This window comes from Carassius carassius, chromosome 33 (genome assembly GCF_963082965.1).
Source record: "Carassius carassius chromosome 33, fCarCar2.1, whole genome shotgun sequence".
Lineage (NCBI taxonomy): Eukaryota > Metazoa > Chordata > Actinopteri > Cypriniformes > Cyprinidae > Carassius > Carassius carassius.
Genome location: NC_081787.1, coordinates 2,015,917 through 2,032,123, shown reverse-complemented (window position 1 = coordinate 2,032,123; position 16,207 = coordinate 2,015,917). Strand labels below are relative to the sequence as shown.

Genomic DNA, 16,207 nt, shown 5'->3' with positions numbered 1-16,207 from the left:
CAAGCTTGAATTATCATTAGCTTAAATTGATATTTTAGTACATTGCAGTTTGGTGTTTTAGAAGTGTATTGAAAGTTTTGGTAATATTTTTTTTTTTTAGCTTATTTGCAGATCAATACATATTGCATTTATCCACTAATCTTTCCTAGTGTTGACTAATGACTAGCTACTAGCTGATGTCTAATAACACATAGGGTTCATCCATCGATACTAATTACTTTTGATACTTAAGTGCATTAAAATCAAATGTTTCTTTTCTCTTTTTCCTTTTACTCATAAAACTGAAAACAAGTCATATTTCACTAGGATCTGATTTGTGTGCTTCATCCAAACAACAACAAAGAATTAAGAGGCTACTTAAGATGATCTCAACTGCCTCACAAGAAACACTTGCATATAATCCAAACATTTTGTCATGAACAGCACAAACTTCGTTGAATCCAGCGATTAGTTGTTCTCTTGTGTGGGCCTCATGACTCAAGACACTGATTCAGAAAGACCCCGGAGACGCCAGAGTGATGATGCCAATTTACTGCTAAATCTGACACATTTACAGCACATTTAATCATCAGTAAGCACTGCAGCTGCGTTCTTATAATTGCCACAAATAAAACTCTGAACATAAACTTCAAAGATATTGTTGTTTTAGGCTGCAGTTTGTTCGACAAAGTGTAGTATCTGTCATCATAGTAAGATTGAACAGCTGCTATAAAGAAGAAAACTAGTGAAGCGAAATAAATAAAATTGCATCATTATAACTAACTGAAAATGAGAAGTAAAAATAAAAGGAGTGTGTTTCATACTTTTGTGTCCAGCCGCTGTAAATAGGAGCAGATATATTCAATGCTGGCTCCAAAAGGATGGACGTGAAGAAACGTTGAGATGATTCCTGTGGAAGAAAAGCCAAAGATGAATCACTGACAGATTTTCCAGTACAGTATAAATATAAAATATGCTCCAAAACCTTTCTGAAGCTCTTAAACGACTGATTAAAATATAACACACATACACGTAATAAAATAACAAATGACTTTATTTAGAATAAAGTATATTTATAGACATAAACACAGCTAAATATCTAAATTAGTATGCATTTGTATATTTATTTAAAATATAAATATTTTATTAATAAATATACATTGAATCGGTTAAGTCAGATTTGATGTTAACATTACTTATATACGTATTTAGTAACATAAATTAGGAGTTCAGTCTATTTCAAAACATACTATTTTTCAAAACATAGCAAGTACTGACATTTCCTCCAGCTTGGATACATTTATTCTAGTTGCATTGATCTCAGCCCAATTGAAGTATCTTAAGAAGACAGTGTCTAAATGCGGTTTAAGTAGGTGGCTCGCTTGGTTTTGGAGCAGAGCACTTCTGCATCAGCGAATGATGATGATTCCTCATCCTCATCGGCTAACTCTGCCTCTTGAACTTTCTAAATGATTATGAGTGTTTAATTGCAGTTTTTAAGCTGTTTGCCGTAATCAAGGCTGTTCTTCGGCCTTCCGAGTGCTTCATTCACACACTCAAACATATGGACTAATAATAACGGCTGCTATTATCACTTCTGACATTTAATGCGATAGGTGTGCGCTGATAACTCAATTATTCTAAACGCATCATGGTCTGATCAGGAAAGCAAGGCAGATCTCCAGAGAGAAGCACACAGGTGCCGCACAGTCAATACTCCATTAGTCTTGATGGACTATAGATATAGTCTATATATTATAAATGGTTTCATTGCAGTGTGTTTGGATTACCACGTCTTTCATCACCAGCCTCACTATACTGTGGCATTAGCACGCACATATAGAGTGAAGGATATCAAGATTAGAAGAGCTCAGACGCTGTTGCATGCTCTACATTTGTGCACTATCACAACGCACATTTGGACTCTGTTATATCTGGATGTGGGCATGGTATATTCCCCTGTTAGTTCTGACAGGAGCTCCTCCTCAAACACAGCATGAGTTAAAAGAGATCTGACGGAAGGAAAGAGGCTGACGGAGGAGCTAGAGCTTACTGAGGCTGCTTTCTTCACCAGAGAGCAATGTGCTGGACAACAGCTCGGTCAGCAATCTTTCCGGTCACTGGACTGGAAAATAAGCCAAATAAAATACAAATAAATCCCTGGCAAACATGCCATGCCAAGCCAATTACACAGGCAGAGAATGCCGAAGGTTCTTTACTACACGCCTCCACATCTGCATTATATCTTCCTCTTATGCCGTGACAATCAATTTTTCATTCCGAAAGCTTGAAAAATGTTTTCGCGTAAACAAATTGACTCAGGGATCTTTTAGCGCCTCTTCACTGTGTGGCCACAGTACCACCTCAGGGTGTGCATTTGTTTTTAATAATTCAGCAGTCCAGAGTCAATTATTTCTTCCTTTCTGGCTGTTTCTCAAAATATAGCGAGCTGTCCACCTAGGCAGAAATTTTGGCCATAGATTTTGGCAGCCTCCCTCTTATGCGCGCGCACACACACACACACACACACACACACACACACACACACACACACACACACACACACACACACACACACACTCTCCAGCTGTGCTGTGGATGACATGTTAAAGTTCCTCATTAAAAAGCATCCGAGGTGACTCATTTGAGGCTCATTTGGTCGGGCAATTAACACCTGCACCCTAGTAGACATAGCTGTGGATGATGAAAATAATGAGAACAGGTTTTTTATTTTTTTACAGTCTTGTGTCTTATTAGATAAAATGTGAAGAACTTCCAGTTGCCCGTTGTGCCTTCCTTGACGCTTACCCACGAGCAGAGCCTCTCGTTCTGATTTCACGGGGCTGGGGGGGCCTTTCTCCGGCAGGTTCTCCTTCTCCTGGCTGCAGGACACCACAGCCACCGCCGCCTCCTACAGCAGGAAATAACAACACAAGAGAAAGTTGTTTTCTTCTCACAGGCCCTATGTCCCCCCCCCTCATTACCCCGGCCCTCTGATCGGGCTGCAGTCTCCTCGCCCAGTTGTGTCAGAGTGATTTATCCTGCGACAAATAAAGTTCTCCCGCGCTCGATTGGCCTGTAATGATCTGTCATGTTCTGCGAGAGGATGGAGGAGGGGAAGTGGGACAACAGAGCTGGGTGTAGGGTGATGCACAGACAGGAAAATGCGGAGAGAAAGAGTGGAAGGAACAAAAGGCTGGAGCAGAATTATTATTATAATTTGTTTTATCAATGAATAGTCAGTGAAAGGAGGTGCTTCACCATGGTTCAGCATGGTGTCAGTGGCATGTCTAAAACAATTTTAAATCATATTTTTGTGATTTTCTATCATTAAACATTAAATAACACCAAATTTAATTGTAGAGAATAAAATCACAATTCGTTATATAAAAAATTGAATAAATTGCATTATATAAATTTAATATAAAAATAAATTGACTATGGTTTACAAGCATATTAGAATGATTGCTGAAGGATCATGTGACACTGGAGACTGGAGTAATGATGCTTAAAATACAGAGAAAAAAACATTGAAAACTGTTATTTTAAATTGCATATATATAGAGAGTTTTAAATGTAAATTAATTTCGAATTTTAAATACAAAAAAACCCTGATGGTGACAAGCCAAATTCACAATTTTAAAAGAGAACTAAAGACATCTGACTATTTTTTTTTCACCTGTACGAGGTGTGATGAGGATGTGGATGAGAGTCAGAGACTTACGCTGGCGTGATTGGTGCTTTCATCTCCTCTGTCCTCACACTCGGCCTTCTCCAGCTAGACAATTAAAAGAATGAGAGAGCTGTCAGCGAGTAATATGTCACAGGCTCACGCTCACATACGCCTTCACACGGGGAAACTAAAGGACGCAGGACACACCGCGGGGCAGGGAGCCGAATCACAGGCCTGACACGCTGAGAGCCAAAGGTCACGCTTGCAAATGGATTTCTCTAAATGCCAAATAAGCAGCAAAGCTCCAAAGCATTTGTCCTGCTCAGTGAAACTCTAATGAAGCGCAGCGTAAATGCAGAGTGAAGGAAGCCATTTCAAGCCGCTCGGCTGAGATTAGTAACGCAAACTGATGCTGACGGAATATTTAGACAAGCATCACTATTGTTATTGCTCATGCTTTATGGTTAGGGATCTGAACAAACCACAGATCCATGTATTACACTTTGGATTAGCACCATCTGGGCTACATGCATGAACGCTATCTCAAATCACACGGCTTGTCGAGGAGAGGCGTGTTATTACTTTTCTGACTCATCTGATTTGTGATTTTGGTCTAGCTATGATAAAACAGGTGAATAAATCTGATGAAAGACCTAAGCCACATCTAGATACCAGAATATTAAAGGCTCTTTCTGGCTTTTTTATGACTCATGGCAGCATACTGAGGGGCTCCAGAATATAATTTAAAAAAATCATGTAAGAATCATTTCTTCAGAAGATATAAACCATTTGTATAATAAAGCGGATACGTTCAGCTATCCCATTTAAATCTACTTTGAAATAGTCAATATATAGTATGTGCACCTGTGACCACATCAGTTTAATTCTATATTTGTATAATTAAAATAACATAAAATAAAAATTAAGCTATAAAACGACATTACTGTGGATTTTTTTTATTCTTGTAATTAATACATAATTTTAATTACTAAATACATGGGTCCTAATATACACAGATAATAAATAAATATATAAATATTTAATAAATAATAATTCGAATAATAACAATTTGTTGTTTAAGGGGGTCCTAGTACAAAAAAAGAATAAATAATTATCTAAATATTTAACAACTACTACTACTACTACTCTTAATACATTGTAGTTATTTACTGAACATTTGCAACTTTAATCATATTTCCGTTAAGTAAAAGGCCTCTCGTGGTTTGGAGCTTTTTAATGCATTGAGCAGATTTGGAAACTCTTATGACAGATATTCTAGGACTCTAGAACAAATATAAATGAAGTTTATCACAGCAAGAGATGGAAGAGCAAACACTGAGACACACACGTACAGACTGATGTATGACATACACAACACATTCATCCAGCAGAAAACAATAAACAGCTCTCGCAAGCGAAGGAAACAGATCTATAGGAGGAATGGCTGCGTTAAAATTGATTTTCATTTCTTCAATTAATGAGTCTGTCTCAGGTGATTCATCAATGCACACGCTGATGCCTCGAACCCTCCTTCAGCATGGATCAGCGGTGCTGAGATAAACTCCAGCGAAGACTGCCAATCAAACCTGACCTGCTGCAAACACATGCAGACGTTTATTCCTCTCTTCCTGCTGTGATTGACGAGTAGCTGATCAACCATTTCCAAAATGATTAGTCTTGGAGGTGATAAAGCCCAAACTTAACCTAAAACGATCCGCTCTACGGTACCAGATACGAAAAAAAGTGAGATAACAACATCTGTCTGTACAAGATAACATGCTATCAAATTAAGGGCATGCATCATTTAGCCTTCTCAAATTGTCATAAGTTAAATTTGAAACTCAATCTGATTTAAATGTCACTTTTCCTGAGTTTCATACACGAATGAGCTGTTTTTCGCACGTTTGTTGGGAACGGTCCCCTAGGCAGCACAGTCACCAGGTTTTCCTGAATAAGACCTGAACGTTTCAATAGAACCAAACGGAAGATTGTTTTGCATTTCATGGAAAAATCTTTCAAAATGTGTTGCGGATTCCACATGGGCTTGCTCATCAACAGAAGCTACATGCCAATGGTGTGGAAGGTGCACGATTTTGCAAGGAGTGTTTTTTTCCTCACTTCAAGATTGCATGATATACAACAAGAGCACAACACACCAGTGTGAGATTGCAAATGCATGTCAGCACGAATTGAATGCAGTGTTAATAGACCATTAACGATCAGAACTAAAAAAAAAGAGATGACATTAAAGTGTGAAATATTATTAGAAAGATGATTCAAAACTCTTTATGACTATAATTATGAAGATGATCAGCTCAAGAGGGAGGATGAAATCCGCCAAAAAATATTCTAAAACAGCTGTTTTAATTGGGTGGGTTTAATAAATATTTAAAATGGATAAAATAAAAAAATATTATAAAATTGTAGAATAAAAAAAAAAGAAAATATTAGAACAATTTAATTTGAGTTATATTAACATCATTTTTAGAGGTTTTTTTTTCTAAATTATGTTAATATAAATAAAATTGTGCCATTCTAATATACATTCTAAACCTGTGGTTTTAATTGGATGGGTTTAAAAAAAAAAATATATATATATATTTTTTTTTAATAAAATTATAACATTTAAAGTTTTTGAATTTTGCATTTAAAATTGTTATAATAATATAATATAATAATTTTAATTATTGACATAATGCTAAAAAAACTCTAATATGAAAGATCTACAACATTAAACTAATATATATTCTTTTATTTTAGTTTATACATCCATCCATCCATATGTGTTGAATTTATCCCGGGCTATTTAAAAGTACCAGATGTTCATATTACAGTAGTAGTAGTTATTTATTTTCATTGCTGTGTTAGCATCTATGGCTATTTTCATATCAGCACAGATCGATAAGACAGAGGTCGTGAACCACTGTTTTAAACACATTACCTGCATTATTTTAAAAACATCCCCACTGCATCATTTCCATATTATCTCTGAAATTATGCCTGTTATGTTTACGCATTAATATGAAAGCATTAAAATGTTTGCGTGCTTGTAAACGGGAGTCTAATGCAAGAATTTCACACTGTTTTTCTCTGTTTCGAACACCGGGACTCATCCTGAGCTCATGTTATTTTAATTAGAGCGCAGGGAATCAGAAATATTCCCGTTCTGATCTGAATCCCCGGAGAGCGTTCAGTAGGACAGACTCATTAATACACGCCATCCTCACACTGACAGCCGTCTCACCTCGTCCTCCTCATCAGACAAAACACAGCAAATCCAGACAGAGTTAAAATAACAAAGACACAACACAAGCACAGACGGGACAGCCATCTGTAACTCACGGGCAGAGCGTGTGATGTGGGGAAAGCTTGAATCCGATCTTTCAGACTCTGGATCTGGCTTTCCAGCTGTTGTTTTTCCTCCGAGTTCTTCTCCAGCTCCGTCTCTCTCTGTTTCAGATCCTCGCGAAGTTTGAGCAGTTGCTAGAGAAACGGCACAAAAGAAAATGGACGACATTAAAAACACATAAAAAGAGACACGCTTTATAGGAAGCTCAAAAGGCCTGATGCTGCATGCAGATCAGTTCATCTGTTTTTAAAGTGAACACGCCGTGCATCATCTCTTTGATGCCAGTTTGGGCTGCTTCACTATACTGAGTGAAAGGATGTGTGAACATCAATGGCTTTTGTTCAAAACTTAGTGAGATGTCTACTTGTTCCAATAGGTCAAGATATGGCTGGTTAGAATGGACTAGTTAGCTGCTGCTAGTTGATGTAGTAACTATCCCATTCTAAACCCAAAAGGCATTGATGGCATACTGGTGTACTGTATGCAAGCAGTGCCCAATGTATATATAGATATTTTTTTATTATAATTTATTTTTGTATTTTTTACAGGGCTCTTAAAAGCATGAAATGTATTTTCAATGTCAGCTGCCTTTGATATCACAGCTAGGTGCTGGATCCAAAATGAACACTCTCTAAGTGCCAAATGAGATTTAACATGGGCTTTGGTGGGTAAATAAAACCCACCAAAAGTGGAGTTACTTGCCAGTTGGCCAGTGAATTCATGTGGAACTGCCATTGTAATTGAATGATAGGGTGATTACTGTTGATTGTGAGAGACATGGGTTATTGAAATTACAAAAAAAAAAAAGTAAAGAAGACAGATGCAATTTTATTGGCTCATGTACATCATATACAGAGTAAAAAAAAAATTTGCTCTTATAAATAAAACTTTTTGAAGTATGTTTTATAAAAGAAAAAAATATTTTTACTGTAAATTACTTGCTGTTTCTTTGTAATTGTGAAATTTACAAGTAATCTCTGAATTTGTTTCAAAGTACAGTACATCTACATTCATATTTGAAATACTGACATTGATATCTATCGATACAATTCGTATCACATGACTAAACATGTCATTGTCTTCATGAACCTCTGTTTTCACAGCCATCGCCACACAGAAACTGTTTTCAAATGTCTCCATTTCCACTGTGTCTTTAAAAGCCTCAGTTTTTGCTGGACAAAATGCCATCTCAGTGTGGATGAAAGGCCACAACAGAAAAATGTGTTTTTTAATTTATCTGGACTAATGTGACTGCAACTACATCCTGTGCCAACTGAATAACTGCTATTGAGATGAGTATTATGTAGACATCCTTGACCAAGACAAGCCTTTGATACCCAAATATGCTTTCTTTGGACTGCTCACCAGGGTTTGAGACGTCTTGCTATCAGATCACTCAATTTGATGTGTCAGAGGTGTCATGTCTCTGTTGAATATGACTTCATTTGATTACCTCTAGCTCATAAAGACATTTCACCAGTATGCACCTGATATGACAGATGTTCCTTGACCTCTGGAGGTACTTTGCCAAGTGACATTCAGAAACAGGAGGGAAAATATTTGGACAGTGTGCATTTCAGTTAGAGACAAGTAAATAGATTTTGTGCCTTGAGGATGACTGTAGCGGCTCAGATGAGGAACTGATTAAATCCAAAGCTGGACACACACACACACACACACACACACACACACACACACACACACACACACACACACACACACACACACGTTTGTTTTTGGGGACAGTGGGGACATCCCATAGGTGTAATGGTTTTTATACTGTACAAACTGTATATTCTATGGCCCTACACCAACCCTACACCTAACCCTAACCCTCACAGGAAACTTTGTGCATTTTTACTTTCTCAAAAAAACTCATTCTGTATGATTTATAAGCGTTTTGAAAAATGGGGACATGGGTTATGTCCTCATAAGTCACCCTCTCCTTGTCATACCTGTGTCATACCCATGTCATTATACAGAGTTGTGTCCTGATATGTCACAAGAGCGCACACACACACACACACACACACACACACACACACACACACACACACACACACACACACACACACACACACACACACACACACACACACACACACACACACACACACACACACACATCCAGTCTCAGCAACAGAGTAGTGTGTGCCCACTGAATCTATGTAAATTAATATATATATCCATGTCTCTGTCAAAAAGGTCTAATTAGTAAATGTTAGTTAATGCAAAGGTTGGAGACGGGGTAGCTGCAGGTCGGAGTAATGGGTGTAGCAAGAGGTGGCATGACAAAAGGTGAATGCTACAACAGAAACTAACCCCTAACCCTAACTAATTAGAAAGACCTTTATCCACAGCCCTATCTTTCGCCACTGCTCCCGCCTGCAGCTATCCCTGCTTGAAAGGTAGCAGGCTTGCCTTCCAGTGGCTTTATTTTTGCTGTTCCTTCAGCGCCATCTGCTTTCAGAGACTGAATGTGCTTGTTTACATCAGTGTGTGAGTGCCTATTCAACACAGTAATACAGCACTGTTGTGCTTTTTAACCAGATGATGGGAAAAGTATTCTTAAAAGGCATTCTAAAAATCAGAATAATAAATTATTATTCACAGAATTTTGACGTGCCTATGATACATGTGAGAATGCTGTTCATTGATTTCAGGTCTGCATTTAATACAGTAATTCCCTCCAAGCTCAGCCAGCTTGGAATCAGCACACCCATCTGCAACTGGATTCTAGATTTTCTGACTAACAGACCTCAGTCTGTTAAGTTAGATAACCTCTCATCCTCCATCACCCTGAACACTGGCATGCCACAGGGCTCTGTACTGAGCCCTCTCCTGTATTCCCTATTCACCAATGACTGCATTCCTGTTTATGGCTCCAACACCATAATCAAATTTTCAGAAGACACCATGGTGGTAGGTCCGATCAAAGATGATGATGAGTCCACCTATAGGGATGAGGTGCAGCACCTGGCTGTGTCGTGTGCCACCTAAAATATGGAACTAAACAACCAGAAGACTAAGGAGATCATTGTGGACTTCAGGCAGACTAGGAGTCATGCACACACACCCATCTACATCAACAGAGCTGTAGTGGAGTGTGTGTTCAGTTTCAAGTTCTTTGGCATTCACATCTCTAATGACCTCACCTGGTCCCATAACACCTCCAACCTGGTCAAAAGGTCACAGCAGTGCCTTTACTTCTTACGGAGCCTTAAGAAAGTTCACCTGAGTTCCAGGATCCTTGCTGAATTCTACCGCTGTATTCTCCATTGAGAGCATACTCACAAACTGCATCTCAGTATGGTCCAGCAACTGCTCCGTATGCACAGACTGTACATTGTTCAAGCTATTACACTGTAAACTGTCTAAAGTTGTTACTGTACAAACCACAGTAAACTATTTCTATAAAAATATCATTGCACTGCTGTTATTTTGCATAGAATACATTGTTTAACAATCCTTTTGAACACTCACCCAACTGTATTTATTATCACTGTTTTTATGTTACTGCTGTTCATAATACATATATAATCCTACATTGCTCTGTTCATAATGTACATATGATCCCTACATTACATTCCTATTTATATTCTGTATATACACTGCTCAATACTGTATATTGCAACCCCACTGTACATTATGTATATCATAGCTTCACTTACTCTACACTTTTATGTATATAAAACACTATATTCTTGCACTTCTGGTAAGATGCTAACTGCATTTCATTAGCTCTGTACTTGTACTCTGCATAATGACAATAAAGTTGAATCGAATCGAATCTAATCTAATGTAATATAATAACAATGTGCTTCAGATGGAAATACAGATGGCAAATTACTTTTTGCCTGGTAAATGGAAAAAATAAAAAACAGTAAAATAATACATTTGATGTTATACAAATATACACTACCATTCAAAATATTGGGGTCTGTAAGATTTTTTTTAACTTACTGAATTGATCAAAGAGAGATGGTAAAGTTCTATTTAAAATAAATGTTGTTCTTTTTAACTTTCTACACTATTACTAAAGTAATTACTGTAATATTAAATACCAATGTTCTCAACACTGATGATAAGAAATGTGTTTAAGCAGCAAATAAATATAGCTCTGGTGGGCAGATCAGACGTCCTTTGAACAGCAGTTAATGTAACAAAAAGTAATTGAGTGTAATGATTTCTTTCTTCGATTTTTTTTTTAAATGAGAGAAATAGACATTTTCAGGAAAGTAAATAAATAAATAAACAGAACATGATTTACTCAGGTAGCACGTAATGTAACAACTTTTCTCATTCCTCGTTTCCTTCCCCAAACCTTATTTCCAAGCATGCTAATTTGTTGACAAACTTAATAAATCAGAAGCCACGAGGTGCTGAAGACTGCTCCGCTTTCTCATTACTGATCCTGCTCAGCATTCAGAAGCCAGGAGCGATCTGAGCTACATAAACTGTGGTGATGTAACCTTTTTGTTTGCCTTCATGGCCTGTTCCTCATGAATAAATCAGATGAGGGTGAGTTTAACACGCTCTGAGTGCAGGAGCGAGAACGTCTCCACAGCCTCGCATGCCATTTGAGAGTGATTCAACTTGGAGAAATGGCCTGCTCTGTTCACTTCATGTGACAGAATAATATGCCTTCTTCAGGCGCTCGCCAGAGATCAGAGATAACTCCCGTGTCTAACTCGAACAAATCGCTGAGTGTATGCCTCAGATGTGACCCGTTCAGTAAGCTCATCTCATGCCACAGCAAAGTTCAATACGCAGAATCCCATCATGGATCATTAGCGGCAGGTGCGCACCTTCAAAGTGAGACAAACGCCCCTCTCAGAAAGGGTCTCCTTCATGGCCTAATGACGCTTACATGGCAAGGACAAAGCCGTGTGGAACATCTGCATGTGCTGTGCTTACAGGACGAAAACAAGGCTGACCAGGATTCTCTGTATTCTATTGATAGATACAGTAAAGACAGATACAAATATAGACAGAACATGGGACAGATTTGACCCAGCCCATGTGAGTTTGGATTGTGTGAATGCACCATTTGGGAAAACAAATCTAGCTGAAAATCACCCTCAGATCTCTAGGTCACTCTGAGCGGTGAAGAACAATGGAGGACGATAGCGGAAGACTGTTCTAAAAATAGCGCCAGTCCTCAAGAGAAGATAAAATAACGTTTGATAAAAGAGATGAAAGTGCTTTATGGGTGGGAGACGTCTACTGTTTGTGCCCATGTGGGCAGACGAAATTTCCATTTTCAGCATCTCGTGTTTATTATTGTGTTTGTGTGTGTGTGTGTGTGTGTGTGTGATTGATGACCTGGATGATCTGTAGAAATGAGGTGTTTTGGCTCAGGGCTCCCCTGCGGTTAAACTGTTCACACATAACAACACAGCATTCACCAAAGTGAGGAAACAGTAGGTGTGTGAGACTGTAAACACACAGATCCCATGCTGGTTTTAATACTGGCACTGGTCTTTTTTTGTGCCAAACCACGACAAGCATCCGCCCATGACTTCAAAAACCTCCAGAATCTCAGCATGGAGTTCAACACCACAAAAAATATTTTTATATATTTTTTATATAATATAATTTTTTTCTCAGTGAAAGTATCTAAACAACCTAAGACTAGGCCTATAAGAGGGGGAAAAAACTGTTTTATTTTTTTATAATATCACGATAACACATTATTGAAGCCTTAATGTCTAATGCATTCATAAATAATTGTATCCAAAGTTAAAATTCATTATAATATTGGAAGATTTGTTTGTCATGTATTTTAATGCATTATACTTTCTATAACATATTATAACTGTGGTTTAACATGATCCTTTAAAAATTATTCTAACATGTTGATTTGCTTGCCAGTAAATATTTATTATTATTATTAAAGTTGAAAACAGTTAATATTTTGTGGAAACCACGACACACTACTGTTCAAAGGTTTGGGGTAAGATTTTTTTTTAAGCAAAGAGAAATAAATATTAATATTCAGCAAGGAATCGAAATTGTCAGCTAAGACATTTACAATGTTACATAAGATTTATATATCAAATAAATACAGCTCTTTTGAACTTTCTACTCATCAAAAAATCCTGAAACAAATGTATCAAAGTTTTCACTAAAATATGAAGCATCAAGATATTGATAATAATAAGACACATTATTAATAACTTAGCGCCCATATTAACTTATAGTAACTAAGAACAAAATCAGCATATTAGAATGATTTCTGAAAGATCATGTGACACTGAAGACTAATTATATAAAAAAATATTCAAAATAGAAAACAGTTATAATATTAAGAACATTTCACAATATTACTGAGTTTATTGCATTTTAATCCAAAAATGCAATTGATTGTAAGATTGCAACAGCCAGCCAGAAGTCTGAGTTATATTTTAACTAAAAGGTGAATTCATTTTTTAAGAAAAAAAGAAAGAAAGATAGAATCTAATTCATTGTTTATAATATCAAATTCATTGACCTTATTTTAAGGATTTCTAGACCATTTTACTGGAAACGAGACAAAAACACTGAACACAAATGATTTTCTGTGTGTGCGTACCTTCTGCATGCCCTGCAGAGCCTGCTGCAGGAAGCTGAGCTGCTGCTGGCGGGTGGTGTCCTCCTCGCTGCGCTGGGGCTGTGCTTTACCCTGCTCCTGTTTCAGAAGCTCCACCTCATTCCTGTAGGCGTCCAGCTGACACCGCAGACTGTCGTTCTCTTCTTTCAGAGCCTCCACCTGAGCCAGCGGCCCTGAAAAGGCCAAAGAGAGAGTAGGAGAAATATGAAAAATGACAATTGCACTGGCGACAGGAAAGGGAAATAAGCAGACAGAGACACACATGCGAAGGACGCAGGGGTGAAAACCAATAATGGAACAGAAATCGAAGTAGTGCATAATAAGAGTTGTGTGAAGAGTAATAAGTCACGGCAAGGTCTGGAAAGGGTAAAATGAAAGAAGGAAACAGTGTTCCTCAAAAGCTGCTTAGGGAATTCTGCTGATGGACCGAGATGAAAGGACCCTCAGTACCACTGCTGCGTTCCTTTTGCTTTCAGAGGCTAATTAGAGAGGATTAAATGGAGAGAAAGTGTATTACTTAATGCTTGACTTAATGTACCATGGGCATTGTTATCAAACGATTGTAATTAAAACAGACGCAAAAGGGTTCTTTACACCGAGACATTCCGTCATTCTTAACATCCTGATGATCAGAGACGCCACCTCTGCTCCGCATCTAGAGGAAGGAGATAACAGGGTTATGCCGAGAAGCGTGTGCCTCTTAGATTTGGCGGGGAGAGGGGGAACAGCCGGGCTCCTGATCGCGAGGCTGATGAAGGATCTTTGCTTATGCGGCTCTGAAGAGGGAGAGGTTGAGCGACTGAGTGACGTGGGTGAAAGATAAGGAAAGCCAGGTTGAGCTATGAACTCTGCCGAAAGTCTGCAGGGAACACACATCATTACCTGTTCCAGCTCTGGTCCAAAACCGAGCGAGCTGCCTACCTAGACTGCATTTTAAATGTCCCAAAAGGTAGGCAGCAATGGTATTCTGCATTTTAAGTTAACTGTTTTAGTCGAATTCAAAGGGGAACAATGAATCCATCCCTCATGAAGAATACAATCTCTGAATTTGGATCCAATGTGGAGGGTATGAGAAATATTGACTGTAAAGATACTGGCATTTCATTCAATACTTAGAAGTACTGATAAATATAGTTTCATAATAAATATCTTTCAGATCATCTGAATGAGCTTACTATTTTTTCATGCTTAGAGCATCATGTTGTTAGCTTGGCAACAAGCTTACAACAAACTCTGAAAGCTTTTGCACGGGATTCACCCTTTGCTAGGAATTTGATTGACAGGTGATCTGACCAATAATAATGCCAAATCTGCCATTTTGTCAGAAAATAAAAACAACAAACAAACAGGAGAGTAAATTAACTTGATTGAAAAAAAAAGGCGTGTACTGACGTCTTTCCGCCCGTGAAACAAAAAAATCTTCTGATGTTCCTTCATGTTTATTTCATGCTATAACTAGGAAAGAGGAAGAGATGATCGATTCATGTGTTGCTGGAATTGAGGCGCTACAGAGATATGTCTTATCACACCTTAAAGAGCCAAAAAATGGTATTATTTGTTTTAATTTCTAAAAAAAAAAAAGAAAACATTTTGAAAGCTGAGACATTGATTCATTGTTTCAACCAAAAGTTGGCATTGCCATGTTGTCAGTGTCCTCTTTTCACTGTGTAAGAACACTATTTGTGGTGAGAGTGCCCCATGGCTTGTCAGATGTAGCAACAGTAACTAAGGCAGGGCGGGTCTTTGCAAAGGATCTAATCCAACAGGAATCCAAGCACTCTGGAGCGTGAAAGGACAAAAGATTTCCCAATGCAGATTTTGGCTTAGGTTGGTCACACAAATTTGCTGTGTTGACCAAAAGAAAGTTGATGTTGTGACTTCTGTGTGATCATTTATCGCTACACCATTGACAACAGACTTAACTTTTTTTTGCCCCGCAAAATTTCACCAGAATTTTGCCACCAGAAAGTGACTTTATTGGAATCAACTACGTCAAGTCTCTGAAGTCAAGTGTTGAAGTCAACATTCAGAGTTGCATCTGAATCATTCACTTTGACTTATTTTTTAATCGCTTGTCTATATAAACATATCTTACAGCAAAAGTACAACATTTTTACTATGCTATTAGCAAGTAAAGTTAGTTTATCTTTGAGAAATGGCTCTAGAGATCCGTGAAGTTTTCACAGTGGCCATTCTCTTGCACTAGACCGAGCCCAATGGAATGGCAATTCACACAGGATGCAAGAACACATCCTTTATGAAGGTAGCTGCCGTGTTACCAATTCTGTGTTTTGTCTGGAAGCATGTTTGGTGAGGGAAAGAAATTGAGAGACAGAGAACAAGAGTGAGACAGAGACACAGAAAGAAAGGGAGGAAAGCTAGCAATTTTTATTGATTTGTCACATTAAGCAGCTGTCTTCATAACCGTCCGGTTCACCTTCCCCAACATGGCAGGCAGCTCTATCGACCTGTGCTGCCCAGGGGTGCTGACAGTAAAGAAAGCTGCTCCCGTTTGCAAACTGTACTACAGCTATTGTCAGAGGACACTTGCCCGTTATCATTGATTAACTCTGGGGGAAAATAAAAGCAAACATGTTGGGATACATTGAAGATG

The 16,207-nt window shown here is 38.0% G+C and overlaps 1 protein-coding gene across 3 annotated transcripts in view; it reads right to left on the bottom strand.

Annotated features, from left to right (window-relative positions):
- The window catches only part of LOC132113485 (ecto-NOX disulfide-thiol exchanger 2-like), a 233,914-nt gene that overhangs the window by 5,581 nt on the left and 212,126 nt on the right, over positions 1–16,207 (bottom strand). For all 3 annotated transcript variants that reach the window (XM_059521266.1, XM_059521264.1, XM_059521265.1), the window contains 5 exons: positions 13,576–13,766; positions 6,995–7,135; positions 3,704–3,757; positions 2,788–2,890; positions 804–889 (listed from right to left, as the gene is read on the bottom strand). In XM_059521266.1, coding sequence (XP_059377249.1) covers positions 804–889; positions 2,788–2,890; positions 3,704–3,757; positions 6,995–7,135; positions 13,576–13,766 — 575 coding nt within the window. The remainder of the gene's footprint in view (positions 1–803; positions 890–2,787; positions 2,891–3,703; positions 3,758–6,994; positions 7,136–13,575; positions 13,767–16,207) is intronic.